The sequence below is a fragment of the Triturus cristatus genome, chromosome 4_1 (genome assembly GCF_964204655.1).
Source record: "Triturus cristatus chromosome 4_1, aTriCri1.1, whole genome shotgun sequence".
NCBI classification, from domain to species: Eukaryota; Metazoa; Chordata; class Amphibia; order Caudata; family Salamandridae; genus Triturus; species Triturus cristatus.
Window position 1 is genome coordinate 527256724 of NC_140585.1, and position 22117 is coordinate 527278840.

A 22117-nucleotide genomic window follows, 5' to 3' on the forward strand; every position below is an offset into this window, starting at 1 on the left:
TCGGGGGTCCAAATGACAATCCTTTGGACAGTCAACAATCTCAAAGGGGCATGCAGTAGGCTCTTGACAGGATGGTACGCTACTTCAAATGACCATGATGATTCAGGTTAAGTGGAGACACAGTTACTCTGCACCACAAAGATGTGTCTTAAATAAGACAAATCACGGGTTAGAAATGTGCTTTATTTCTCAAGAAATGTAACTCCTCATAAGGAGAGCCTCATCCAACTGTCTGCTCTGTCACCTGAGCGAACTCATGGCCCTTACCTTTCCATTCACTAAACCAAGTACAGAAAGGGGGGAGGAAGTGGGGAAAGGGTAACATGAGGAAACACTGTGAAAATGAAATGCATAATAAATTGTACATTAAAACAGGAACCCTGATGTGTTTGCTTGGTCCTCTTGTATTGCATTATGTGTAGAATTTATTTAGCGCTTCATGCCCCTGACAAGGCTGCAAAGCTTGGATTTTCATCAGGATTCTGTGTCTTATCGATGTGCATGGTTGGGTAGGTTTCTAGAAATAGTTTGGACTAGGTGTTGAGTGAGGTGCATGAGATTTTTTGACATCATTTAAACATGGTGCAGGAGAAGTTGCTGTGTGTAAACAGGAGGCGATGCAGAGATTGCGATTCGTTCCAGCCACTGACTACCTTACTGCACAGCATCTTTTGCTTCGGAACAATACAAGTAGAAACCATGTTGTATTACATAGTATGGTATGAGTATTTATACAATGCTTACTACCCCTAATGACCTGCCGAAGTGCTGTTTGGGGTGGGTAGTAATTTGGTCATGCATTAGTGAATTAGTCCTGCATAAGGGCTATGGTTTGTCCTGCTATGTCCATGCAGGAAAACTGTCATGTATTATAGTAATATGGTATCTTTTTGTTATTGACATTATTGCTGATTGTTATGCTGTTTGTAATTCTAGTTGTAATGCCATAGTATTTCATGGCATTATTTTGAGAATAGCCGGTAGATGCACTAAAAACTGATTAGCAAAAAGTGGTTGCAAATTGCACTCCGACTTCTTGTGAATAGATTCTAATTTTGTGAACCGACCTCTGTACTTTCTAATGCACACTTCTACCTCCAGATTACACATTTGTGAACACAGCCAGGTGCCAGACTGAATCTGAAGATTTTTCAGAGCACTTGTCCTGCTCTCTAGCAGATGATGTCCTGTAGCTCCATGTCTGCATAATCCCGCCCTGGAAGTGACACTGGCGACCTATAATTGCTCCTCCTGCAAACTCATATCCATTCCTTTCTGTCCAGGGTTTTGAACGTGGATATGTAGCTCACGCCCATACTTTTACCTTGACTCAATATTTTCACGTTGTACAAGGGAACATGTCCCTCCCTAAAACGACAGCGTTTAAGCCCTGTATCGATTTTCACAAACGTATGTCTGTGACGGATCCCCTTGTGGTCTGTCTCTAGTGTCTAGTATTGTCACACAACTCCCAGGTCTTACAAGGACTGCACCCTGATGACTTCCAAGGTAATCTGGGACCGCAAAACCAAATTTTTCATCAGTAAACATTGAAGGAATACATCACTGCTTCTGGTATAAATTTGGGGCGCTGACCTGCTTCTGCTCTCAAGCCATCATCGGGTATGTCAAAGTCCTAGAAGAAACGCTAGAAAACGAAGTAGGATTCTTCTGCGTCCTGCCACTCTGTTTGAAGTCATAGAGACAACAAGGTGTCTATTGTCTCTGTCCTGATCTACTGAGAAGCTGATGCTTCTACCCCTGCCTCGATTTCCTGGGTCAGTCTGCGACCTCATAACAGATAGAGGCCATGTTGTGGATTTTCAGCAGACTTCTGGCTTCCTCTGCTGTCTCTTTGTGCCCCACGGATCAAAGGAGGCCTCCAGCCGGATTACCGTTGGCAAATCCGTCCTCAACACTGCCTGTGCCTCTCGATTCTGATGCAGGGTCTTTCCTGTCTCTGAAGCTGACACCCATCCTGACTTTGAACCCGACATCATGATCCATGCTGGTTCCTGCCAAGTTACTTCTGCCTCCAAACCTATTAATGCCTTAGGAAGAACAGATTGTTTAATCCGATATTGAACAGAACTCAACCAAAGTCATCGTCATGTGCTGGTCCTAACCAGTATAAGCTAGCCAGTGACCGTGAGGAAGATGACCAATATTATGAAGACTAACAACCTATACATGGATGTGAAGGAGGTTGGACACGCTCCCAACACTGGGTTGAGTCCCGCCAAGCCTTTTGCTGTGGTTATCCTGCGAGCAGCTGAAGTTTTAGACGTGCAGCTGCCATTCGTTGAGGTGAAGGCTAATGTGATCACAGAAGTTCTGCAGCCCAGGCAGTCCTTTATGGAACAACTTATACATTTCAGAGAAGCTCTACCTGATATTGTAACGGGCCACTTGGTTAAACTTTGCTCTTGTCCACCGTAAAATATGCAACTGGCTAGATGCCACAGGCCTGCCCTTGGCGATCCATTCCCCCTCCTCTCCCGCTCCCCTCCCCTCTCTCTGGCAAAACTCAAACCGGGATTGGTTTCCTTCTTGGAATCCAATGGGATAGTCATTTGGAAACTGATGCTTTCCTCTGCAGTCTTGTCCTTCATTCTGTCAGTGCCACTGCCTCTTTATGGAAGATACTTGCATGAATGGTGGGACAATGGTTTGTGAGATCTTGCGGACAGTCCCTGATGAATTTCACACTAGTTTAGCGAAGATTATCTAGGATTGCCAAGATACAGCAAAGTCATTTGTACTGTTCTGGACACTACTGTGTGTTCAGGCAGGGCAGACTGTACTAGTGTGAAGCTTCAGTGCCACGCGTGGATGCGATCAGCTGGTTTTTCTAGTGATGTCGGTTAAAGATGACCAACTTTTGCATGATATTCCTACAGATTCTTGCCTTCTTTGATGTGCCAGTTTTTGCTGAACAGCGGGCTCTGTGCACTCTGCCTAACAGAGGTAAAATTGCTTCTGCGCTTTTCTAAACCGATAATTTGGCATACATTAATTAGTCCCTAATATTTGGTATTACATGTGCCTAAGGCCTGTGAAGGAAATACTACAAGCGGGCTGCAACACTTATTGTGGCACCTACTACCCTAGTACTGTAAAACATGTTTCCAGCCTTGCTCCTGCAGCCTTTGTGTGCAGTTTTAAACGTCCATTTCGACTTGGCAAAATAAACCTTTTGCCAGGCCTAAACCTTCCTTTGTAATACCTATAAGTCACCCCAAACATAGGCCATAAATTCCCACAGGCCAGGGTGCAAAGCATTTAAAACGGACATATGTATTTAAGGTTTTAAATGTCCTGGCAGTGAAAAACCGCCAAAGTCGCTTTTCACTTTGACAAGGCAAGCCCTTCCATAGGAAAACACTGGGTTACATTAAAACAATTCATAAAGCTTAAGTACAGTTTGAGAGCAGCTAAAATGATGATGCGAGCATATTAGTAATTTGAAATTCAACTTGATGATTATGTCTGATTTTATATTGCCATTTTAGAAATGACACTTGAAGAAAGTTGTCATTTCTCTGCGTAAACCAAATGTGTCTTCTGCCGTTGTCCAGGGTCACATGACTGTTAATGGGTTTCTTGTAGTGTTGTGTATTGTTCCCAGACAGTGGACAAAAGGATTCGGTGTGGAGAGGTGTTTTTCTTACTTGAACAGTATGTCCTGAGGATGTGCCCAGCTCCTTCCTGAGCCTCAAAGGTGGCACTTTCACCTGGTAAAGTCTCAGACACATGGTATGCAGCTCCTGTAACCAATAGGAAACACTGTTTTGTATTGGTATGTATGTAGCGATTAGCATATGCCCTGCAAGGCCTAAGCCCTAAGCAAAATAATATGGCTCAAAGTTGTATTTCTGACCACCAGAAGTTATTTGTTTTAGTCGCCTTAACTGTTTTCAGTCACATGTTTCTCTTCGGAGTCGAAGAGACATTTAATTATTTTTTTAAATGAAGTAACAGCAGCCTCTTGCTTTGTCCTTGATTAAGAAAAAAATAACTCATGCTCACTTGCTCACAAAGTCCACTGATCCCTAAATTTAACTTTTGTGAATAACACATCACTTTTAATGAAATTGCTTTCTGCTGAAGGGCTGATTGAAGACTAGGCACAGAGGAATCACTTTTCCTTGGTTTGATGCTATCCAGGACCTTCTGTAGTACTTCTATCTCCTTTACTGCCATCAGCTGTGGTAAAAAAAGACTGGTTTTCACACTAGTCCCATCTCTTTTTATGTAGGAAGCACGTGTAGGTGGACAAATTGAAGGGACACCATTGCTGACCAATAGGGACATAGATTATAATCCTGCTGAATGTAAGAGAGTTAAGGGTAGGGTAGTGTAGGGTAGCGTATAGTGTGACAGTCTGAGCCAAGAGAGCTGGCTATGTATCAGCACAACCAAATCGACAATTTTGTTTTGTTTAAGAAAAAAAAACACCCATTAGAGAAGCCAGAAAGATCGTCTGAAATGAATCTGGGAAGCGGTTGGGGAAGTGGTTTGGACTTATCCCTAAAGGGAGTATTAGCAACGTTGAGAGACTCCCGTAGAAATTTAGAACAAAAAAGTGAACGTGGTGGCTCTAGAGCTCCATTTGCTACAGGTGGGTCTATGGAAGAGCTCCAAAAAATTGAGGGCAATTGAAAAGGCAGACATCAATCTCGCCCTGGGCAGTAAGATTGGAGAACACTTTACAAATATTGGGAGAGTGCTCGAGTGAACCAAGGGACTTGCTGTGGAGCTATTTGTCAAATCACTCATACTGGATGTACTGTCACCAAAGGGTGTGTCCAGACTTTACTCAGTTGAGAGAGCGCACCAATTCCCAGTGCCTGCCCACCCACTGAAGAGCAAACCCCAGGGCATTTATCACCCGCCTCCCCAGTTTGAGACCGAACCTCTGTCCTGCAGGTAGCAAGAGTGAAAGGACCCCTGCAGATGCCGCCATCATGGACTTCATCCTGGCTGTGCAAAACCATCAGAACATTTGAAGTTGTTAAGAAAAGTGTGACAGTAAGGCCTAAAATACAATGGTTCTCTTACGTTCCCGGCTAAATGTGCCTGTCAGATAGAAAAACCTTCCCCTTAATGATACCTGAAGAAGTCTGGGTGAAACCAGCCCGATCTGTGAGTTATGACTCTACGTTCCCAGGTCACACTCATAGGAGAGAATAAGACCTTCAAAATATTATGAGTTCTAAAATATTTGATGGGTTGCTCCTAAGTTCCTACCTGTCTGCTCTGTGTAAAAGGGCACTGTTAATGTTGGGAGTCAATGGACTTCTTAGACCTTACTCACTAATTAAGTTCAATAGTTATTTAGAGTTGGTTTATATGATGACTGGAAGACTGGCACACTTCGAGATGGGGTGTGGCTTTAGAGCCATTTGGGGGAGGAGGATGCTAGGGACCTGTTAGACTAAGTGCACCAGGTTGAATTATAATAAAGATCATGGGGACCTGCCTTCCCTTGACAGTGTGCTGACACCTTATGGAGTCAAAACCAAAATCATGATCCATATGGAGCGTCACAAGAAGCCCTTCAATTTGTATCCAGAACCATGAATGGGATGGGGAATAAGATCAAAAGGCGGACACTTTTGATCTGGCTCTTCAAACCTGGAGGAGGCATACCAGGTCAGCTGGACTGGCCAGATCCTGGGCAGAAGAGTAGGAAATTGCTCCCTAGTATCTACATGCTTTGCATCAGCATCCAGGTACGTTGCCCTACTATAAAGGAGAGCTGCTCCATTTCTGGATGGTGAGAGGTGAGCAAACTAACCAGGATGTATGTTACAGCCATGGATTGCAGTGCAGGAGAACATATTACTCTTTTATTAGTATGCTTTTTGCTAGGCTTACAGAATAGTACAATGGAAAGATTAGACCCCCAGAAGAATAAAATTATTTAAGGGACTGGTGAATATAGGGGGTGAAATTAATTTTGTAAAACTGGGGTTGGGGGGTGTATTGCCTGGGTAGGAAAGCTTCTAGTGGATCCATACAGCTGAACCTATTTGTTAATGCCATGATTCTAATTGACAAATACAAGCAAGGATATTGTGTTGAGTAGCAAATTTATCTTACTCGGGTGTGCATAAAACTTTTCTGAGAATAGATTATGTTCTAACCGCCATGTCTCCATTTGCAGGTTTATGATGTAAAATTCCAAGATTGGGGTGGATAGCATATTATTCTCCCGTGTGGATGAAATTCCACTTGTGTGGACATCGCTGAGATACCTGGGATACCTGGGAACATAGACATATGATACTGCTAGATAAGATCAGGGAAACCACAAACAGTAATTTAAAGAAAGTACTGGAGCAGTACAATCTACAGTGACTTAATGAAATACCTTCATACATTGTATTAAGGGCTTAAGCTATCTCCAAAGAGAAGGGAGCAAGATAAAAGAAGCTGAATATTCAAAATACCTAGAAAAGTTATATTTTGGAGACTCTGGGTTCTGTGGTTGAGGCACAGCTGGAACTCAAAAGGATATAATTTAACTTTGCTTTGAGCAGTGTGATCCTGTAATTGATTTATGGCCACCAAAGTGACTGTGTGAAGCTGAAACAAAATTGTATGTCTTATTAAAATAGAGGAGGTCCAATGGTGGATTAGTAGAATACTGAATAAGTAGGGTCCCTGTTGACTAGTAAAGAAGAGATAGCAAAAGTAAAGAAGAGATCACAAAGGAGTTTGCTTTACATATATAAAGACTGTACTCTTCTAGATTGGAGGTGGAAAATTCTGACCTTTTTGGCTTTGTTGAGGAAATACCTGCACCTAGTAAAGTCAAGGATTGTAGATCAAAGATCTAGATGAGAAATGGGTAAGTGCTGGTCCTCAGGGCTCATCTTGAATTTTTTATTAAATTTAGAGTCTGTGGACGAGGGAATGCAGCTCCTCCAAATGAGGTAGATAGAGGGTAGGGACGCTTGCCCTTTGAAAAACAAATGACTTCAATTGTTATTTCAGAAGACTAGGAAGACTAAAACTGAGTGTTAATCTTAATGACCTACTTCCTACCGACCAAAGAAACTAAAATATTGGCTAAAGGTATAGCAAACTCCCTGGGTACGGTAATGACCTCAATATTCACATCACAGATCAGTCTAGCTTTCTTCTACGCAGGCCCAAAAAGAATAATCTCTGATGCCTGCATTTATGTAAGAAAACCCCAAATCCCGTTAAAGAACAGATTGCAATATGGTTGGACGCACAAGCATCTGATTTATTCGAATGCTTGTATATGATGGTTGTCCTTTGGAAATTGGATTTGTCCCACAATTTCAGTCTTGGATTGAGTCCTTGTAAATTATCTTCACTGCTTGAGTGTCAGTGAAAGAACTAATTTTGGAACTATCCACTCTGGAAAGGGGAAAAAACATATGTTTCCTCTTACTGTTGCCTTTAGCGCTAATAATAAACTAAATTGGATTAGGGAAGATGCTCTAATTAGATTACTCCTGTTGCACTCAATGGGACAAGAGAATATTGTAAATCGATGATCTTTATATTGTGGGTCACATCGGTTGGCAGGATCCTTTCGGTCTTTCAGCTATTTGGAGTTGCTCTGGATTCAGCATTAACTGGCATAAATTAGTACTATATATTGGGATCACATGGCAGGCTATGTCTTTCCCTTCCGTGTAGCATGTGAGTGTTTCACATATTTAGGACTCTTCATTACAAAAAGTGCAGAATTCCGCAGACTTAATCTATACGGTGCCCTATCTGATTTTCAAAGAGCTGTTCGACACTAGCGTTCATTTCCCCCCTTTAGTTCAGGAGCAGCCCTCATTGTACAAGATGTGCTTGTACATACTGCAGAATGTGCCATAATGGGTGCTTTAGAATATTTTCCAAAGGCTTGATACCATTAAACACTGGGAATTGGTATCCTCCACTAATTTCTGTAGACACAATGTCACATGGAATATATGAATGGGAATTATGATCTCCGTATTATTGGGCATCCTACGTAATGATACTAAACATATGGGCATCTTCATTTCAACAAGAACCCTCGATCAAACTAGATGGGTATGGGTAAGGCTGTTTACCAGGCATTGTTATTGGGCTGTATACTACTTGAGGATCTGGCGCAACACATACCTACAGTTATCAGGATGTGAAAGTTGGCCACTAGGAGGTTGTTAAAAAAAAATAATAATAATAATCTTTATTCGCATTTGAGAATATACAACACAGTACAATGTAATGACATTGCATAAGCATCTTCCCCACTAGCATGTTGTTATGGGAAAACAAATAAATGGGTTTTACGCCTATCTGGACAAGAAAGGATCTAGGCGAACTAAGACATGCTTTTGCAGGTAGTACCTTGCAGGGATCTCTTCTCGGGGAGAGAAGAGATATTTTAAGATCCGGCGGACTGAAATCCTTTGCACAGCTCTTGGAGAAGTTCAGCCTAAAGAATATAGAGATATTCTAACTCGGACACGCCTTGCAAATACATACAGAATCCCAAATAATAGATGGTGCCCTGCTGGAGCACAGAATCCTGTCAGAGCAACTGGCTCGGAAGGCAGTCTTTGTAACTTATAGGCCTAGATTATTGTTGCCTAACACATATAGGAAACCCTCGGGTCTAAACAAATAGACAGTAGCAGAAAGCGACCTGGCTAAACATAAGAGGGATATTCCTTGTAAAGGACAAATTCCTTCTCCCACCAGAGGTGGCATGCTTCATCATTGGGAACCTCCTCGTACCGTGATGCTTGGTCACGGTATGGACCACAAACCCCTCACTAACAAACTGTGAGTCGGAGAGGGCTCGCCGTGCCACTTCCATCCACTTCATATATAGTATATTCAGAGTATATTAGAAATGTTCACAGCAAAACACATGTTTATGGAAGGTTAGACTAAGTGCTGGCCTTGTGAATTAAGAGGGCTTACCCGCTAAAGTCGGGGAATGTGCCTCCACTCACCCCGACATGTGGCTCAAGGGGCTCTCTGTCCTATAAAGAATCATAGGAAGTACAGTATTGCAAAGGAACAAAAAATTTATAGAACAAAACACAACACCCAAGGGGCTGCTAGGTATTCTACGCTAAAAAGTAAGTAGCACTTAACTAGTGAGTGCAATAGGATGGTCTATGCCCTGTAAAATGATGAGATTGTATGTAACAGAGCAGGAAAGGGACAGTGGGACCACTGCCCTTTGATGGCCAGATAGATGTGGGCTGCTAAGCACCCTACACTAGAGATTATTGGCATTTTCGATAAATTAACTAGTCCTATCCCCAGTGTCATTGTGAAGTAGTCAAAAATAAGGCTGGAAGGAGAAATGGTACTACCCACTGATCCTGACGGAAAGGAATGTGAAAAGCACTAATTAAAGCATGTAAGTAAGTAATAATCTTTATTTAGATAGAACACAGATATCTTTAAAAGAAATTACAAAATTCACATTAAAAACCAACTGTTTTAAAATAAAAAAAAAGCAAGCAGCAGTTCAGTAACCATAATAAAAGTAGAGATCTTCTACAGCCTGAACCACCTGATTCAATGACATTTGGATAATAGCAGATGTTTAAAAAATAATGAACACAACTGTTCAGACATTTTTGTTTTGTTTTGTTACGCTGACTATAAAAATACAACATACATATTAAAGACAAGGCAGTGTTTTTTGAAATACAATTTGATGAGTTGACCTATCAGATTGCAGAGCATGATAATCATTTCATTTCATCTTCCCTAAAATTTTATTAGCAAGGCCTCTTTTGCATAAAATTACGATATGCTTGCTGAATAAAAATTATTAAACCCAGGTTTAAATCTGTATTTTCGGGGTTCAGGGCCGCGATAATGGCTTGCCTACATGTCCGAACACCCAGCCTATTCCACTCTAATTTGAGTTTAAAGCATGTGAACGTGCCTACTTCTGTTACACAATACTGTTTTGTGCGCAAGGAGGTTCTCAAAGCAATAGAGTTTTGTAACCATACATATGGACATGTCAGTGCTCAAATAGGACAGTGTGTTCATTGCCAGGCTGGTGGACATGTCAGCTCTTCTAAAGAAAACCAAGCAGGTAGCGCCAGATGTTTTTATGAAAAAACAGTTGCTTGTCAGACAGTACATTAAAAAGACCGCCTTGACACAACATTTGTTAAGGTGGCAGAGTTTTTTTAAAGCGATATTCGTCTGAAAGTGACCTGGTAAATTGCTTAATATGTATGACAGACTCCGCTGCCCTCATCACATCTAGCTCATCATTGTGGCATTTACAATACCTTTCTTACATACAAAAACATCTCTGAGCTCCTCTCTCTGTGAGGGGGTTGTAGCTCATACCGTGACAAGGAGGTTTCCAGTGATAAAGCATGCCACCTCTGGTGGGTGAGAGAATTCGTCCTTTTGAAGGGATATCCTCCTTTTATGTGAAGCTAGGTCGCTTTCTGCTACAGTTGATTTGTTTAAACCAAAGGGTTTCCTATATGTGAGTTTACAATTACAGGTCGATAAAACTCCTTAAACACCCCTTCTTTGTGATTGACTGGATTATTATTGCCTGGGGAAACCCATACATATTGAGGGCCAAATGGGTGACAGATTTGGGAGAACTTGAAGATTTAGAATATCATGCCTAATTTACCCCACTTAGGGTATAAAGATCGGAAAATTCTGTCAGTCTGTCTGCCTGAGAGGGTGTGGACAAATGGCAGCCCTCCCTCAAACTAACAAGTTCTGGGATGAAATTCATACATGTTTAAACAAAATACTAGAGGTGAAGCCGAAAGCAAATACTAAACCTGGAATATTAGGATTATGGGAGATGTCATGTTCTCAAAATATAGTAAAAGGCTATATAATTAAAGGCTTATGTCTGCTTATCGAGACGCAGCTACTCTTTGTGGAAATCTAGAGATCTTGAACCCGAATCATGGGTACTTCATTATGGATTGATATATGCTCTCTGAAATGCTCATATGAGGTAGAGTTTGCCATAAGAAATGCTGCTCTTCCAAAATTGCAGTATATAACATAAGGTCGTGGTAGCGTACTTTTTTTAAGCAAAAGTAATTAATAGTAGCAAAACGCAAAACATTAATTTATCTGGTGCAAATCCAAATTCTTTAATTTAAGAAAGAAGGGAAGGAATCCCTATTGTAATTGCATTGAAAGCATTAACATTCACAGACAATACTGTTAATCAATATAATTTAAATACAGTATGCTGCAGTGCTCTGTGTGGAAGAGGAAAAAATGAGGGAGGTAGGGGTTAAGTGGTAACGTGGAGGTAAGGGACAGGGAAACCGTTTTAGTGACATAAGTGCATCAACATTTCCTGGAATTATTCTTTTCCAGCCTCAGTGAGGTCAAATGTTCCATAAGATACACATGACTCTAATAGACAATCAATTATTCCTAAATAATGTCGCTGGAGTTTGTGTGATATGTGTTTGTCGACGTTTCGACCCCTATAGGCAGGACTGGTTGTTGTAATTGCAGTGGGGTCTTCTTCAGGAGTGAGAGGAGCACCTGAGGAATAATTTGAGAATATCGATGTGAGGACAAATAGTCTGGAGTAGTGTTTGCTACTAGATGGGTAAGGTTTAGAGAATACCTACTATGTTTCGAAAGGCGGGAGACCTCCACCGTGTGTATTGGGATGTGGGCTTGGTGAGGCCCCTACGAGAAAAGGGAGGGGGAGGGAAAAAGGGGGTCACATATGTGCTGGTCAGCAAATACCAGCAACAAAAGCGTTAATGTCAAAGGAGACCATGATATCACTTACTCATGTCCTAGGAATGCAGCATGAATGGCTTACAGTCGTGGGAACAAATCGCATGAATTCTAGAATAATAAAAGAGAACGGGGGGTTGTCATTTGTCCTAGTCGGGAAAGGAAAATGAGGAATTACAAAAAAACAGACAAATCAAGTGGACTTAGAGCATTAATGTCAAACATGATGAGTGGCGCCACTATAGGTGCGCAAAGAATGAGTAAAGACGGTGTGACGAAAGGTATATTTAAAATAGTGGGGGCCAGTGAGGCTCGGAGGACCTGGGATGAGGAATACACGCATGGCGAAGCCAATGCGATGGTGAAGAAAGCTGAAGCTGCCAGGGCGGGTGGCTCGGTGAAAGAGGGAGAACCCCATCGTGTTCGCAGGGTGCGCGATCGAACACTGAATGAGAAGGGGATGGAACTAAACAAACTGGTGGGCACTCAAATGTGTGGGCAGAGTAGAGTCCGCGCTCTAGTAGATGATGCCAGCCAAAAGCCGTAGGGGCTACGCGTGCAATCAGGCACTAATGGATTGAGAGCGATCGCATTGGAACAAGGATTGATGTAGGCATACGACTGTGCGTTCAGGCATATAGGATTCAAAACTGTGCGAACTGGGCGCTAGATGGAGAATTCAGTGGGAAAACAGACAGGGGTTCCGTGGGAGGTGAGCGGCAGGTAGAGAAATCAAAAATCAGAAAAGCAACCAAGCCCGCTTTGCCAATTAACGTAGACTCGACTAAGACAGCTGGATAGATCGTGAGGGAAAAAGGGGCTGACGGCTTACCTTGGTAGATCGTCTGAGAGCTCGATGAGACACATGAGCGGTCACAGAGTGCCTAGATATGTGATCGGCCTGGTGGGTGTGTCCAATGACGCGCTAACGGGGAGCGTCATCAGGACATGGGAAGGGACAGAACATGTCCTAGGGTTTCAGCAGGGAGTGTGTAAAAAATCCCCCAAAAACATTGCTGGAAGGGAGGGATCGGGTCTAAAGGCTTGGATAGCTCTGCATTGAGGTCCTAGTGGATGTGAGGTGATACAACCGAGTTGCATAGAAGGAGCTGGGAAGTAGTGTTACGCATCATGGTGTAATAGGAGATAACAGTAATGAATAAGGGGATGTCTCATATGTACCTGGTGGGGTATGGTGATGAAGATAGATAATCTGACTAAAAACGTTGCAATACAATGAGTCAAAACAATCACAAGATAGTTTTAGAAGTTGTTGTAAATGACAACATATTGCAGTAATGTAATGCAGAAGAATACATAAATGGATCGTCATCGTGTTAAAATAATAAAATCTCAACGGATCTACTCGGTGGAAAATACATGACGAATAGTACATCCATATTATCAGACAATACACTATATTGGATCAAAAACAATCATAATGTGTACTTTTGAATAATAGAGGTTGGTACACACCTCTGTAACCGCATACTTCAGGGGTGTACGGGATGACCCCTAAGTAGATCTAGGTGTGTGGTTATAGGGTAAACACATAGGCGGTGGATATATTTATCAGTTCATGAAGGGGCTAGTGAGCGACAAAATTGTGAGTATACCCTAGTCAGTTACAAGGCCTGCAAGCTGAGCATTAGTAACGTCTAGTTCATTTAATCCATTGTTCACCGTGTCTAGTAGGTACATCATTTTGCACTCTCTAGTATTGAGGATAGGTCCAATGTCACCACCCCTTGGTCCTAAGGATACCTTTTCAAGGACAAGCCATTTGATAGAGTCCGGTGGGTGTGCGTGTGTTTTGAAATGTTCCACCAAAGGTGCACCTGGGGTGTTGCACCGCATCCTGCTGCAATGTTGCAATATGCGGTTCTTAACTCTTTGTCTGGTTTGACCCACGTATAGTAGATTACATGGGCATAGGATAGCATAAATGACATCACATGAATTACAGTTGGTGTGCGCTTTGAGTTTTATATCGTGGTGTTTGTATACGAAGGACTTGGTCGCAATCACCATCTTACAAGCCTTACAATGTGTGCATTTAAAATGGCCCATTGTTTGTGGTAGATTCCACATAGTCTGGATGGTTGGACTTGGTGGTGTGTTGAGATGTGAACGGACAACATGGTCAGACATTTTTAAAGGAGCGGGCCCTATTCAAGATCGGCTGCATGGTCTTCCAGGCCCGCCAGGGCACTGCCCCCGTCTTCATTTCCTCACTAATCAAGTCTTATGTACCCGTAAGAGAACTTCGGTCTTCCTCCAAGTCCCTCCTTCAGATCCCTCGCTTCACTCGCAAAAAGTGGGGCGGGGCTAATTTCTCCACCCTGGCTCCAACCTTCTGGAATTCACTCCCTGACCATCTCCGCTCTGCCACTCAGTATCTCCCCTTTCGTAGAGATCTGAAAACGTTCCTCTTCAGCCAGGCTTTCCTCACTTAAACTCCCTCAAAATTCCCCTCACCTCTCCCGGGTATTTCCCCCTCAGTTGCCGATCTCCCCAGCGCCAAGAAACCGCAAGGTGTATGTTGCGCTCTAGAAGTATTTTAAATAAAATAAATAAATAAAATAAATGTTTCGCTTTCATAAACGCATGCATTGGTGGTGCCTAATATAGACTTTTCTTTGAATGAGAAAATCACCAAATTGGAGCGCCTTGAAAAGAAACTGATACACACCAGACTCCACGGCCACCTCCTCACAAAATATCTCTAATCTAATACCATACCAACAGGACTCCAGGTCCGTAATGAACCAGTTATTTTCGTAGATCATCCCAAATTCAAAGAGGGCTTCAGCTACGTTGCAAACAACTGTTCACGCCATTGGATGGTGCTTGGAATCGAAACGGCATTGGAACAAGTGGAGAAATTGATCAAAGAAATCTATGATCTGAAGTTGGAGATCAACGGTGATTCCGCACTCAACGTGAAAGAAGCACTGGAAAGACTTGAGAAGGCCATCAAAGAATTTGAAATAAACACCCAAACCAAAAAACTTGACAAACTATCTAAAGACGTGCATCTTTACGATAAGAAAACCACTTACCCCTACCTCCAAGAGAACTATTATAAACAGGATACGCAAGGCCGTTTCTTTTACGGAGACCGAGGTGGATACAGAGGAAACAGACGCTTCACAAATTTTTCTGATTCATCATACAGTTCAGGAAGTGACGGTGAACAAGCCGGACCCAGCACCGGATACCAACAACAAGACTAATGGTACCAACCACCCCAAGGCCAATACCACCCTGGAAATTCCTCTCCTTTTTTAGAAGACACCCAGTGGAGACCCCCCAGGGGAAGAGGCTCCAACTGGCGCAGACCATCACGACGTGGCCAACACCAACAAACATGGGACTCCGGGCGACCACAGAGACTGAACACCAAACAGGTCAGGTTCCAACAGGAGAACCACGGCAAGATCAACATCAGACGGCGAACCTACAGATGGTAACGAGTGACAACAGTCCCATTATCAACTTATTATCACCCACCCTATCAGAGAATGAGACCAGCATCTTGACAAAGGGCCTCTCCTTTGTACCCACTTCACTTCCCAACCGCTTCAATATCAAGACAGAGCTTCACCGTTTTTTCCGTAAAGTACGGTTACGTCATTTCTACAAAGACTCCACCTCATCACCACCTACCTCATGTACCGTAATGAGACCACCCTTGACGTTCATGCCGCCTAGTCACATGTCACACAAAATTCTCACTTTTGAAAGTGTTGTCACTCGTGACATCCTTAAGTCATGTGAGATCAAGACATATGTTAAACACACCACAACCAGAGGAGAAAGCGAAGCCCTGAAAACTCTCAAAGACAACAAGTCTATTGTCATCAAACCTGCGGACAAGGGTAGCGCGATCGCGATCCAGAATACCAGTGATTACAAAGATGAAATCCATTCACAACTACGAGATGGTATCAGCTACAGACCCTCCACCCGACAAAGGAAGTGAGAAAACGGATCCAACAGATAACAGCGGGTGGTAAAGAGGCAGGTTTTCCCTCAGAACATGAATTCAAATATCTAATACCCAACCACGCCTCCCCACCATAGATACGTTACCGAAGGTACATAAAAATTTAGCAAAACCACCTGGGAGACCCATCATATCAGGCTGTAGTTCACTTCTTGAACCATTTTGCAAATATGTCGATTTCTTCTTGAAACCTCTGGCTGAAATGACCAAGACATACCTTCGTGACACCATGCAAGTCATAAACCTTGTTGAGGGAATGGATTTTAATCCGGAATCACAACTGCTGGCGACCCTAGACATTGTATCACTTTATACCAGTATACCTCAACAGCAAGTGCTGTAGACCGCAACCATCTAATGTACCCACAGAATTCATTGTGAGCCTCCTGGAAGTGGCCATGATGGACAACTTCTTCACTTTCCAAAACAATTTCTACATCCAGACTAAAGGAGTGGCGATGGGAGCAGCCTTCGCCCCGGATTTAGCCATCCTCTATATGGATAACTTTGAGGACCAATACATCTTCTCCAACAGCAACCCATACCAGGCCAACATCACACGATGGCAAAGATACATAGATGACATTCTACTGATCTGGTCTGGAGACGAGACTCAACTTAAACATTTCTTCGAGTGGTTAAACACCTGTTCCACAGACATTAAGTTTACCATCCACTATGACAGACACACAATTGACTTCCTTGATGTCACGATTAAAACATTGAATAACCACCTATATACCACATTGTATAGGAAGCCAATGGAGAGGAACTCCTTGTTAAGATACAGTAGTCACCACAACAGAAGCCTCTGAGATAACCTCCCATTTGGCCAGTTCCTTCGGATTCGAAGGAACTGTACATTGAAGGATGACTACTTTTGCGAGTCAGACGACCTCATTAACCGACAAATGGAAAGAGGATATCCCAGAAGACTCGTCAAAAGAGCAAGAAAAAGAGCGTGGTATCAAAACGGAGAAACACTGCTGATGCCAAAAGAAAAATCTATCAACAACAGAATGATATGTGTCACAACATACTGCACACGAAGTAATGAGTTCAGGAAAATAATCAATGGACACTGGAAACTTCTCAGATGACTTAGACATTCAGGCACCACCAATGCATGCGTTTAAGAAAGCGAAAAAATGTCCGTGACCATGTTGTCCGCTCACTTCTCGACACACCACCAAGTCCAACCATCCAGACTATGTGTAATCTACCACAAACAATGGGCCATTTTAAATGCACACATTGTAAAGCTTGTAAGATGGTGATTGAGACAAAGTCCTTCATATACAAACACCACGATATAAAACTCAAAGCGCACACCAACTGTAATTCATGTGATGTCATTTATGCTATCCTATGCCCATGTAATCTACTATACGTGGGTCAAACCAGACAAAGAGTTAAGAACCGCATATTGCAACATTGCAGCAGGATTCGGTGCAACACCCCAGGTGCACCTTTGGTGGAACATTTCAAAACACACGCACACCCACCGGACTCTATCAAATGGCTTGTCCTTGAAAAGGTATCCTTAGGACCAAGGGGTGGTGACATTGGACCTATCCTCCATACCAGAGAGTGCAAAATGATGTACCTATTAGACACTGTGAACAATGGATTAAATGAACTAGACGTTACTAATGCTCAGCTTGCAGGCCTTGTAACTGACTAGGGTATACTCACAATTTTGTCGCTCACTAGCCCCTTCATGAACTGATAAATACATCCACCGCCTATGTGTTCACCCTATAACCACACACCTAGATCTACTTAGGGGTCATCCCGTACACCCCTGAAGCATGCGGTTATAGAGGTGTGTACCAACCTCTATAATTCAACAGTACACATTGATTGTTTTTGATCCAATATAGTGTATTGTCTGATAATATGGATGTACTATTCGTCATGTATTTTCCACCGAGTAGATCCGTTGAGATTTTATTATTCTAACACGATGACGATCCATTTATTTATTCTTCTGCATTACATTAGTGCAATATGTTGTCATTTACAACAACTTCTAAAACTAGCTTGTGATTGTTTTGACTCATTGTATTGCAAGATTTTTAGTCAGATTATCTATCTTCATCACCATAAGCCCACCAGGTACATATGAGACATCCCCTTATTCATTACTGTTATCTCCTATTACACCATGATGCGTAACACTACTTCCCAGCTCCTTCTATGCAACTCGGTTGTATCACCTCACATCCACTAGGACCTCAATGCAGAACTATCCAAGACATTAGACCCGATCCCTCCCTTCCAGCAATTTCTTTTGGGGATTTTTTACACACTCCCTGCTGAAACCCTGGGATATGTTCTGTCCCTTCCCATGTCCTGATGACGCTCCCCTTTAGCGCGTCATTGGACACGCCCACCAGGCCGATCACATATTTAGGCACTCTGTGACGGCTCGTGTGTCTCGTCGAGCTCTGAGCCGATCTACCAAGGTAAGCAGTCAGCCCCTTTTTCCCTCACGATCTATCCAGCTATCTTGGTCGAGTGTACGTTAATTGGCACAGCGGGCTTGGTTGCTTTTCTGATTTTTGATTTCTCTACCTGCCGCTCACCTCCCACGGAACCCCTGTCTGTTTTCCCACTGAATTCTCCATCTAGCGCCCAGGTCGCACCATTTTGAATACTATATGCCTGAACGCACAGTCGTATGCCTACATCAATTCTTGTTCCAATGCTATCGCTCTCAATCCATTAGTGCCTGATTGCACGCGTAGCCCCTACAGCTTTTGGCTGGCATCATCTCCTTGGCTTTCTCGCCTAGATCGCGGACTCTACTCTGCCCACACATTTGAGTGCCCACCTGTGTGTTTAGTTCTATCCCCTTCTAATTCAGTGTTCGATCGCGCACCCCGCGAACACGATGGGGTTCTCCCTCTTTCACCGAGCCACCCGCCCTGGTAGCTTCAGCTTTCTTCACCATCACATTGGCGTCTCCATGCGTGCATTCCTCACCCCAGGTCCTCCGAGCCTCACTGGCCCCCCACTATTTTAAATATACCTTTCATCACACCGTCTTTACTCATTCTTTGGGCGCACCTTTAGTGGCGCCACTCATCATGTTTGACATTAATGCTCTAAGTCCACTTGATTTGTCTGTTTTTTGTAACTCCTCATTTTCCTTTCCCGACTATGACTATTGAGAACCCCCCGTTCTCTTTTATTATTCTAGAATTCATGCGATTTGTTCCCACGTCTGCAAGCCATTCATGCTGCATTCCTAGGACATGAGTAAGTGATCTCATGCTCTCCTTTGACATTAACGCTCTTGTTGCTGGTATTTGCTGACCAGCACATATGTGACCCCCTTTCTCCCTCTCCCCCCCCCCCCCCCCCCTTTCTCGTAGGAGCCTCACCAATCCCACATCCCAATACACATGGCGGAGGTCTCCCGTCTTTCGAAACATAGTAGGTATTCTCTAAACCTTACCCATCTAGTAGCAAACACTACTACAGAGTATTTGTCCTCACATCGATATTCTCAAATTATTCCTTAGGTGCTCCTCTCAGTCCTGAAGAAGACCCAACTGCAAGGACAACAACCAGTCCTGCCTATAGGGGTCGAAACGTCGACAAACACATATCACACAAACTCCAGCGACATTATTTAGGAATAATTTATTGTCTATTAGTCATTTGTATCTTATGGAACATTTGACCTCACTGAGGCTGGAAAAGAATCATACCAGGAAATGTTGATGCACTTATGTCACCAAAACCTTTTCCCTGTCCCTTACCTCCACGTTACCGCTTAACCCCTGCCTCCCTCATTTTTTCCTCTTCTACACTGAGAGCACTGCTGCATACTGTATTTAAATTATATTGAATAACAGCATTGTCTTTGAATGTTAATGCGTTCAATAAAATTACAATAGGGATTCCTTCCCTTCTTTCTTAAATTAAAGAATTTGGATTTGCACCAGATAAATTAATGTTTTGCGTTTTGCTACAATTATTTTTGCTTAAAAAAAGTACGCTACCATGACCCTATGTTATCTACTGTATTTATTGACCCAGGTCAGGTAAAATGTATGGGCTACCCCCTTTATACTCAACGCTCTTCCAAAATTGGGCATAAATAAAAGTAACCCTTGCCCACCAAGCATTCTCTGGCACACAGCCTGTCTGACATTCTAGAGTACTGTGCATCCAAACAGATGGTCTCTTAAGGATAAAGCAGAATTGCTTGTGGTTCTTGTGCTGACAAGACTGAAACGAGTGTTACTCTGGAGGTGCTAGTTGTGAGGCCAGAATGAGGTTGGGTGTCCATTTATTACCACTACTATCTTTTAAAGGCATGCAGTTTTAGGAGTACAGTGTACAATTACTGATCAGTGAGTCTTTGGTTGTCGTAAGTGTTGCTGATGATGCAGTTAACAACTTGAACCTCACCTCAACCTCGTCTAGCATTCATTTGGGGGAGTCTTAAATGCTAGATTCTTCATATTTCTTTACAATAGTCCTCTTCTTTTTATGATTTCAGCTGACCACAACTTTGTACGAACCTTAGAGCAATGGGCATGGGGAGGAATACAATTGTTTATTAAAATAAAGTACTAAATTTGCAGTAGCAATGGCGTGACTTGAAGGGTGAGTTTAGGAACTGTTGTGGACAGGGAAGATTCTTCCATACAGTGTTAAAGGGATGAACCCATTTTAACTGTTGAAAAGAATGCCAAAAAAGTAACTAAACCAGATTAAGTATTGGATAAGGTTGAAAGTAAACGAGCCTAGCAGGAGAATAATAGGTTGTACGATAATAACAGGGTCATGCCAAATTTCTTTAAAGTTCAATATCTCCTAAAATGCATTTGCCTAGTTTTATGGCAAAGTGCAAGCTAAAGTAAGTGACCCATTATTTTCAACTACAATTTGCAAAAAGTGTAATGTATCATGGAGCGGTACTAGAGTTTAGGATGAGAAACAAAATGTGGGTTTGTGGCTGAAGAGGTTTTTTTTTTTAAAGACTTAATGATTGAGGAGGATATTTAGGAATAGAGTAATTGGATGCTCAAAGTCAAAACAAACCAATGAACTAGGGAATGTATTTGAAAAAGACCTGAAAAGGTGGAAGAATTTGTCGCTTTTCTCTTGTTGCTTACTCTTTTTATGTTGTGATGTAGACTGTTTTGCTGTTGGTTAAAGAGGACGGTGTTTTGCACTTGAGTTTCCATTTTAACTTGTCGGTATACGAGTAGATGTCTAGTTTGTGGCTTACATACAGGATTGTTTTTGATGCCAGAGAGTGTCATCATGAACATGAAAGCTAATTATTTTTACTTTTATATCTCTTGCACCTAGACAAAAGAAGTTGGAGCTTGCTATGGAAGAAGAGGGTCTTGCAGATGAAGAGGTAAGTTGCTGTTTTGTTTGACTGGTCGTTGCAGACCATTATGTCTATTGTAGCTTTCAGTATTCTTTCCCATCAGTACTGTTATTTTATAAACACTTAGGGGGTGATTAGTATAGCGGGGGATCGTAACCGCCCATATGGCGATGGCGATCCGCCCGCCAAAAGTCACCGCCTGCATCACTCCCCCTCCCCCCCCATTACGATGGCAGGGGGGGACCCCGGCGGACGGGAAGACCGTCTGCCGGTAGACAATCCGCCCGATTGCCTACCGGGCGGAAAAGCACAGCAGTAGGGCCCCCATGGTGTTGGGGGGTGCACATGGTGGGTACCTATGGTACCCCCCTGCATTTGCATGCACAAGGTGGCAGGCACCACACGGTGCCTGCCACGTTGTGCATGCAAATGCGCGACATGCATATATCGCATTGTGGCGGGTGCTGCTTCCAGCACCGCCCGCCACAATGCAATGTATGCGGGATGCCACGGTGGCGGTGGCATCCTAATTGCCGGTGCGGGACCGCCGCACCATTGGCAGCCGGTCCCAGCATGTACACCCGCCATCCTAATCTGCCCCTTAATGAGCATTTTTTATGACTGCCTTATTATAGACATATTTCCCGCCTTCTGACTTGTTTTATTTGTCCAGGAATAACAGCACCTGGGGTACAAAAAACTCCTTAGTTTATTGGCAACTCCATGTACCCTTTATCAAAGACCAAATGTAGTTTTAGTCATGAAAGGTACATTCTATTTGTTCTCTCTCTGCTTGTTGGTTCGCAGGGAATGATTGACTATCCTTTGTCGAAGGCTTTTTCAATTAAGAGATGTTCATTAATATACATGAGCACTGAATATCTGTGCTTGTGGGGTATCCTGGAACACTAATGGAGAGAACACATTTTCTCCAAATCTAAGAAAAGACTACCTATGGGTTGGACTTTTTTTTTTAATTCAACATTTTTAAATGGTACCCTAAA

The 22117-nt window shown here is 42.8% G+C and overlaps 1 protein-coding gene across 7 annotated transcripts in view; it reads left to right on the plus strand.

Moving 5' to 3' along the window:
* STK38L (serine/threonine kinase 38 like) overlaps positions 1 to 22117 on the plus strand; it is a 492424-nt gene that overhangs the window by 180517 nt on the left and 289790 nt on the right. For all 7 annotated transcript variants that reach the window (XM_085652796.1, XM_085652799.1, XM_085652802.1 and 4 more), the window contains one exon: positions 21089 to 21140. In XM_085652796.1, coding sequence (XP_085508922.1) covers positions 21089 to 21140 — 52 coding nt within the window. The remainder of the gene's footprint in view (positions 1 to 21088; positions 21141 to 22117) is intronic.